Raw genomic sequence first — 9,261 nt, forward strand, 5'->3', positions numbered from 1 at the left:
GAGATTCCTATTAAACACCGTTTTGAAACAAAACAAAATTTTATTAAAATTATATTTAAAAAAAAGTGGAAAATAGAAAAGCATTTTTCAATATGAAACATGAATAAACAAAACCTTGGATGAAGTTCCATAAACATTAAAAGCTCATATTGTCTCTAATTGTATCTTACTTTTATCAAAATTATTCATCGTGAATTTGGGAATGAAACGTGATACAGTTTCTATTGAAACTATAACCATTGTAGTTATGAAATCAAAATTCAACATGTGAAATTATAAGATTTTACATTCTAATTTAGATATTATGGATGATCATGAGACAGTAATTAACTGAGAAGAAACACATCAAGTCATTTATTGAGAAGAGACAGTATTATTATTAATACAGGCAGAGACTCTGTTTATTCTCGAAGGAACAGAAAAACCAGAATTGGAATATCTATATCCAAGCAGGATTGTTCAATGGTGTGACAACAGCTTTCACCTGAAGGTAGTTGTGAAGACTATAGATTCCTTTCTCCCTGCCAATACCACTCATCTTGTAACCACCAAAAGGAATCGCAGCATCAAAAACATCAAAGCAATTAATCCACACAGTTCCAGCTTTCAGTGCCCGCATCATTGTGTGCGCCGTCTCCACGTTCTTAGTAAACACGCCTGCCGCCAGACCATAACGTGTTCTATTTGCCCGTGCAATTACTTCATCAGTGTCCCTAGTAGTGTAAATCAAATTTTATTAAAACAAATCCCCGGAATCTTTCGTTTTTGTAGTATTGATTGCATTACGATTTTACAAATGCTGCTGCCTTTTTATTCATGTGGGTCACTTGCAATATGAACGATGATCATGAAATTAGTTCATTTAGAAGAATCCACCACATATTTGCAGAATTTATTTGATTAAAAAGTTTTAGTATGGGAAGGTGGGCAATCAAATTTCACTCACTTGAATTTCAAGATGGACTGAACTGGGCCAAAGATTTCGTCTTGTGCTATCAACATGTCATCCTAATTATCACCACGTGTTAGAAAAAGCTTCAGTATAGAATCTTGTCTTATTCCATTTATGCAGATTACTTGTGACAAATAATGAATACCTGCACATTTGAGAAGACAGTTGGCTGGATAAAGAATCCTTTTGAACCCAATCTATCTCCCCCACATTCAAGGGTAGCATTGCTTTCAATCCCAGACTTTATGTACCTAAGGACTTTCTCAAATTGTTCTCCATCAATCTGGGAATTTTGCATGAACCGTGAAATAGTGTTTAGTTACACCAGAGAATGTACTGTTCTATTAAACGTCAACTTTTTGCATGCACTCATGATTGTAAGGAGGAAAAAAAGGTAAAAGAAAGAAAGAAAAGACAAGAAGAACACGAGTCAAGTACAAGAAGACATTTGTCACTTCGAAAGAAAATTACCTGAGGACCTTGTTCAACACCTTTCTTGAATGGATCTCCAACAACACGTCTCAAAGCCCGTTTCTTTGATTTCTCCAAGAACTCGTCATAGACACGTTCATGTACAAAAGTACGAGACCCGGCACAGCAACATTGCCCCTATAAAGAATACAACGTTAGGCATAAGCTTTATTCTTGAAACTTGCATTTTAGGTTCAAGGAAGCAATGGAATCTGACTGAATAAACCTGATTAAAGAACAGAGCAAAGTGTGCAAGTTCAACAGCCTTGTCAACATCAGCATCGTCGAACACTATGAAAGGTGATTTCCCTCCAAGCTCCAATGTCACTGGCTTAAGATTACTTCTTGCAGCCAATTCAAGTACAATTTTTCCAGTATCTGTCGAGCCAGTAAATGCTAGCTGCAAAATTATGATATATTGAAACTTTATATGTTGGTAAAAATGGTTTGCTTACCACTATGTAAAGAGTAGGCTCAAAGAAAAGTGGATTCCCATGGGATTCAGACCAGACTGTACTCAAATATAATACACCATGACAACAGACTGCACCCTTAACATGTTTAGCACTCTAGACTTCCAAGATTAGAACTAGAACAAAAGCATGTTTAACACCATGACACGTTCATTCTTTACAGAGGAATAAGATAGTCTAAGATGCTTGGTTCCGAAAATACCTTGTCCACGTCCATATGACTTGCAAGAGCTGCACCAGCAGTTGGACCATACCCAGAAACTATATTCAGAACACCTTCCGGAAGACCAGCCTGCCCAAAAGGATGAAAATTACATAATACAAATTATCTCGAGAAGCAGAAATGTAACTGAAATGGCCATCAGAACTAAAGAGGCTATAGTACTTCATTGACCATTGACATATCATATCAAAACATTCTATATTTCTTTATAGCTTCTATAACATGACTCCAAAATCTATTAAGATAATGAATGACATGACAAATTATAGAGTAAAGCATCCATGAAAACTTGTTGAGATTGTGGCATAAATGAACAATGTACAAACTTCATATACTAAATACACAGTCACAAAGCAAACTGTGGTTACCAGTAGATTTTTAAGTTCATTGGCTATATACAATCAGGTAGAATTTATTAATTAGAAAAGGGTAGTCCATGGACCAGGTTCCATCAATGTAGGTGAAGAAGTGGTTTCTCCTTTATTATTAGTATTATGTTTGTGCGGGAGTTAAACCCACGACTTTTCCCAACCCCAACCAGAGAACGTGATCTTTGTATCAATTTCTTTGGAAGGTAAAAGTACAATGAAGTGCCACTTAGAGCAATGTTAGAGGGGAATAAGCAATGACAAACTAAACTAACAAGTTCAGTTTGTGTTCATGACTAGATATTTGACTGTGTCGATGCTTAAGAGTCAGGGAAAACATGGCTTGAGTTAGGAGCTGACCTCATGAAATAGTTTTGCAGCAAAGAGAGCTGTTAGTGGTGTTTGCTCAGCAGTCTTCAGGACAATGGTATTACCACATGCTAGAGCTGGTCCAACTTTCCAAGCAAACATAACTAAAGGAAAGTTCCAAGGTATAATTTGTCCTGCTACACCAACTGGTTCATGCAATGTCTGAACATGATAATCTCCATCAGCTGGGACGGTCAACCCGTGAATTTTATCCGCCCAACCTGAACAATAATACTTGTTAGGATGAGGGATTAACATAATAAACGCCTAACTCTTGTTACAGTTCTTACCAGCATAATAGTGAAATAAACGCACAAACAATGGAAGTTCTGTCTTGGCCTGTTCATAAGGTTTCCCATTGTTCCATGTCTCCAGAGCAGCAAGCTCATCGCTGTGTTTCTCAACCAAATCAGCAAAACGAAGCAATATTCGACTTCTTTCCTGAAGGAGTGATCCATAAATCATTATCAAACATTAATCGAAGGTTGAACAAGAAAGGAGGATACTCAGGAAATACCTACATATGCACTCATTTTAGGCCAAGGCCCTTCATCAAAGGCCTTGCGAGCTGCTGATACTGCACGGTTGATGTCTTCAACATCCCCTTCAGCAACATTAGCAATCACTTCTCCCGTGCGCGGGTCATAAGCTGGAAATGTTTTCCCTGAAACCACAAGAAAATTGAAGATAAGATCCATCACATGATTTTTCAAATGGGATCAAACGCGTGTTCAACTTTCAGTTGGGAGAGTTCAGAAGTTTTTTTTTTTTACTCTCCCAGCAACAAATTCTTCTTTCTTCATTTTGTTCATTGAAATTTACAAGAATACTTTCCCAACTTTATTCTAAACGTGACCTTATTTGTAGGGAATTCAAACAAGATTCCGAGTTTGCTACAACAAGATTTTTTTCAAGCTAGACACACCTGATGCTGCATCCACAAATTTCCCATTTATCAGGTGCTGTGTATAACGTATTGGAACTTGTGGAGTGATTAGGTCCTCAACTGCTGCAGCGGTGCTAAATCTGTTAATGTTTCTCCACCCTCCAGAATTTCTTCCTGGTAGAAACAGAAAAATTATGTTGAAGTTTCATGAAACGAATTGAATTATGCATTCCGATCATCTACCTTAGACTCACTACATTTGATATTGATATTAACTACTCTGTACACCATTTTAAAACATATTTGTTCTTCCGAAACAAAAGTGAATTTTGATATACTTTGAAATCTGGGAAACTGATGGGCATATTCATAAAGAAGTAGAAAACCAATTAAGTATTAACATAGCAAAAAGATGAGAGTTAAACTGAGTTGGTCACCTAGTGAGTGAAGCCAAGAAGCAGCTCCAGAAGAATGGGAATAAGAAGAGAGAGAGCGAGAGAGTAACCAGGAGGAAAGTCTACGAGCAGCCATAGTCAAAGATTTTTTATGCTTCTTCGTCTTGTCCTCCACCTTCTTGCTCTTATGGATCATAAAAATGGACTCTTCGAAGATAAGAATGGTTTCACGATGCAGTTGTCATCATCAATCGCTGTCATGAAGTGTCACGTGGTGAATGCTACACTTGCGGGTTTGAGAGTGCTATTAATGGGTTGATTTTAGGTGTAACATTATCGAGAAGGATAATTGATATTGAAATACTTGGTTTACATTAGCCTTTCCGAACTAAGTTCATGGTAACACACAATCAATGCTTTGATTCTATGCGCGGGAGGGGTTTATCATTTTTTCTTGGCATTTGTTAAGAGTTGTTATTTATTTCTCTTTTATTATTGATTATGAAATTTGTATCTTATCATGATTGGATTCAATAGTGGATAAAACCAAACTTGTAACTTAATGTTTTTTATAAAAACTAAAAATCACACGCAATCTCATAATAATTATGACATTTATTATTTTTTATAAATTTTGATTATGATATAAAAGAGAGAAAAGATATGTTTTTTTTTTAATTATCTAAGCATTTACACCATTAAATTTTGATAACTGATAGTTAGACATTTTTATAGAATAAATAGTAAATAACAAACAAAAATAATTAAATGTTCTAGAACTTATTTAATTTAATAAAAATGAGGTTTATACTTTTAAACCAATAAGTTATTAGAAGAAAATCACACAAAAAAAAACATAAAACATATAATTAGAGTTTTGACGAGAAAAAATATTTTTAGAATCTAAATGAATTTGATAGCCATTAAATAATTAAAAACATACAAAATATTTTATTTAAAAAATTAAAAAAAAACTAATAAAAACACAAAAATAAGGTTTAAAATAATATCTAATAAATTAAAAATATTTTAATAATTTAACAATTTAAAAGAAAATAAATATAGAAAGAATAAATGAGTATCTTTTCATACTATTTATATACTAAATTTAAAAATAAAATATTACTAGTATCCATATTTAGTTAATATAATAATTCCGCGGCCAAACTTAACTTAAGATGAATGTAAATAATATTCATCAAAGACGATTTATTCGTTTTCCCAGAGTGAGGTGATGCCATTTGCACCACTCATCTTTCCCGAGGCTACAATAAGAAAGTTCTTAATTAAATTAGTTTGTATTATTAAAATGGCTTAAATATTTTTTTGTTCTCATTTTCGTAGTGTTTGTTGTAAATCGTCCTCATTTTTACAGAATGTTTAGAATGGTCCTCATTCTCGCAATTCGTGTTTTATTTGGTCCTTTTCTGTAACGCCATTTAAATCATTAATGGAGCATTGTACATGTGGCACGATTTGTATTAGGGTGTATTACGTGTACTGTACTGTACAGGTGGCTGTATTACGTGGATTACGTGTACTGTATTAGTTTCCACTTCAATTTCACCTTCCACTTTAATATCACTATTCAGACCACTAGCATCCCCAATCTCTACTTTAGTAGCCTCTTCATGGGCCTCTACTTCACCACCGTGGTGGACAATAACATTCAACCTATCATCACTCATTGCCCTAAAGTAAATTAAACAGATAAAAAAATGTATTATTAAGCCTACTTTAACGCAATGGGGGACCATTGCTACAATCAATTACAAATAAAATCATGGGAATCATTACACCAACATCGACAACCGACAAATAAACCAACTAAAATAATACCTCACTGAACCCACCTACAGACACAAACTACACAAAATCATGGAAATAATTTAAAAATCATGCAGAACATCACAACAATCGAAAGACATGCAAAATTTTGTGCGTAGAGATAAGTCATGCAAAAAATGATTGAGTTTCCGTTTCGCAATAAAAGTTGTGTGAAGATGAAGCGGTGTAGGTGGAGCAGGACAGTGGAAACGATAAAAAGGAAAAGAAGCATGAGGTCCTCTCTTTTCTGTTCTCAACTCATCTCCCTATGATGTACAATTCAATGTTATTACTTTGTGAATTACAATTTTAAATAATATTATATGTAGAAAATAATTGGTATGAATTACGTGATGGGTTATGTTACTCTCGGTTTAGTTATTGAAAATTTGTGATTATAAATATAAGATATTTGACATATTTTTAATTTAAAATTTTAAAATAATAGATTTATGGATCTTGATTTTGACTCACTTGAATTATTTGGAACAATTTTTTCTTAAAGGTGAATTACTTCTTCTTCATATGGTATATTTCTCATTATGTATATGATGACCTTTTGAGTTATGGTTATGATGTCATTCATTCTGAATCATCGACTATAATACTATTTATGGATTATATAACTTACATTTATATTATTCCCAACATTATGTAATAATTTTCTTGTGAGATGGACCATATATATGAATGTTTAATACTAATGAGTGTGTATTTTTAAACTAAAATTATTGTTAAACATGTGGTTTATCTATTTAATCCATTTAGACCTAAATTGATAATGTCATGTAACTATTAAGTATATGTAGAACTTTCAATTTAAATTAATTCTAATTTACAATTAAAATGAGCTTTTTTTATTAGTGCGTAGTTTAAGAAACATCAACTCTTAAAGTACCCACGTAAAATAGGTTAGGTTAGGATTAAATGGTCCATTACAATATTATTCTTAAATAATTTTCAAAATTATATAAATTCTTAAAATATTTTAAATTCAAAGTTGATATTTAAATATTTTATATCAATTATAAATTGAACTTTAATTATCTTCTATTATCTATATCTTAATTGAAAGGTTATAACTCAATTTAACTTAACTAAAATTAATTCAACTTAAGTTTGGTTCGATTTGACATAACATGAATCCAACTTAGATGGTTAGATATGAATTTGATATTAACTTTCCTATCTTAACCTAACTTAGCATGACCGAATTTGAATCTAAGCCAACATGGACTCGACATGATTAGGTCGAAGTGAATCAAACTTGATTTAACCCGATTTGAACGTAAGTATACCAATTTAACATGGGTCCAACTATATTTAGCTTGACATGGCCTTAACATAATTCAGATCGACATAAGTAATAATATTATTATTTTATAGATTAAATATTTCATTGATAAATATCAATAAAGTATCAAATATAAATGCATATAAATATGTGTCAGAGAGATACATGATCTAAATTAAAGTATCGGTGCATCTTTTTATCATGTTAAATAAATAAATAGAAATTTTTTTCAAACTATTATGTCATTACAAAATATATATATAAATTATTAAATATATAAGGTAAAACATGATTACTGTTTACCAATCATTATTTACTGTGTTCAACAACCTTATCACTTTGAATACGCATCCCAAGTCTTTCCCCCTAGGTCTTTCAAAATCCACAATGTTTCTCTTCTCTCTTGTTTGAGTTGATAGCTTCAAATTCTTCAACAATCTTCTTTACTCCTCATCAACTTTATTCCACTTCTTCATTGTTCAAGTTCACTTATTCGATTCAATCAGGTACCACCATAATTTCCCTTGCAAGAGTTTTGTTTTTGGATGATTGGATGGTATTTGCAGGGTATTTTCATATGCAAGTGTTCACTGAATTTCGAAAAAGAATGACATCCGCTAACACCGGATTAGGAAAACCAGTGAAAACAAATTATAAAATCAGTTGGGACTAAACCCAGGTGTACTAGATTATGAAATCCATACTGGATTGTAGAATTGGTGGCCACCGAATTATAAAAATTCGAGTAATGAAAAGGGGTGTATCATTATGAATTCAGGTGTATTGGATTCTGACATCCAGGTGTACCAAATCATCAAATTTGCAAGTATCAGATTCTGAAAATTGGGAGTAGAATTACCGAATTATGAAATCTGGGAGTACCAGATATCCAGAGTACCGGATCCTAAAATTCAATAATACTGAATTCTAACATCTGTATGCCTTACCGGATTACAAAATCCGGTGACTCGAAGATCAGAAACCCAAAAACTCTTACAAATAACCCCAACCACATAATCAAAAACAAATTAATCAAAGTACAAAAATTACCTAAAAAGTGTGGTAGTAAAGGGAGACGACAAACACAACCACAAAGCATGGGGTGGAGAAGGTGATAAGGAGTTCTGTATGGATACAGGGGGTGAGGAGGTGCTGAAAAAAAGGATGAAAGAAAGTGAGTGCAGTGGCTGAAATAAATTAGGGATTTCACCCTGATAAAACTTCACTCAAAAGTCAAAGATTAAAAGGGGTAATTGGAAAATTGAGGAAGTTGGGTCGCAATAAGAAAAAATGGGGTGCAGGAAGAAATAAACACACAATAATGTTGACATCTTTTTTGTGTATTATCTTTATCATGCTAAAATGAAGCAAAATGTATGGCTTTCTATATGGAACATGTTATAATAGGAAGCAAAATGTATGGTTTTATATATATATATATATATATATATATATATATATATATATATATATATATATATATATATATATATATATATATATATATATATATATATATATATATATAATGAAAATGAATTTGGTATATTTTCTACATTCAGAGGAGTACTTTTATGTTTCTTCTTTACGAATATGATATTTATTGGGCATTTCTAATAATATCAAGTTTGATTCCTATTTTGGCATTTCTAATTTCTGGAATTTTAGCCCCCATTAGCAAGGGACCGGAAAAACTTTCTAGTTATGAATCCGGAATAGAACCAATAGGCGATGCTTGGTTACAATTTCGAATCCGTTATTATATGTTTGCTCTCATTTTTGTTGTTTTTGATGTTGAAACGGTTTTTCTTTATCCATGGGCAATGAGTTTCGATGTATTAGGGGTATCCGTATTTTTAGAAGCTTTCTTATTCGTGCTTATCCTAATTGTTGGTTCAGTTTATGCATGGCGAAAGGGGGCATTAGAATGGTCTTAATTCTTGACTATTTAGACAATTAGAAAAAAAAATATTGAGACAATTATGAATTCCATTGAGTTTCCC

At 32.6% G+C, this 9,261-nt stretch overlaps 1 protein-coding gene across 1 annotated transcript; it reads right to left on the bottom strand.

Moving 5' to 3' along the window:
• Nucleotides 1-326: 326 nt before the first annotated feature.
• On the bottom strand, nt 327-4,484 carry LOC114179110 (aldehyde dehydrogenase family 2 member B4, mitochondrial-like). The gene is made up of 11 exons (XM_028065328.1): nt 4,180-4,484; nt 3,782-3,916; nt 3,378-3,520; nt 3,147-3,297; nt 2,848-3,077; nt 2,099-2,188; nt 1,650-1,823; nt 1,424-1,561; nt 1,098-1,235; nt 947-1,008; nt 327-713 (listed from the first exon to the last, which is right to left on the bottom strand). Exons 1-11 carry the CDS (start codon nt 4,331-4,333, stop codon nt 440-442), a joined length of 1,689 nt encoding a protein of 562 aa, XP_027921129.1. The 5' UTR covers nt 4,334-4,484; the 3' UTR covers nt 327-439.
• Nucleotides 4,485-9,261: the final 4,777 nt, after the last annotated feature.

This window comes from Vigna unguiculata, chromosome 3 (assembly GCF_004118075.2).
Source record: "Vigna unguiculata cultivar IT97K-499-35 chromosome 3, ASM411807v1, whole genome shotgun sequence".
Lineage (NCBI taxonomy): Eukaryota > Viridiplantae > Streptophyta > Magnoliopsida > Fabales > Fabaceae > Vigna > Vigna unguiculata.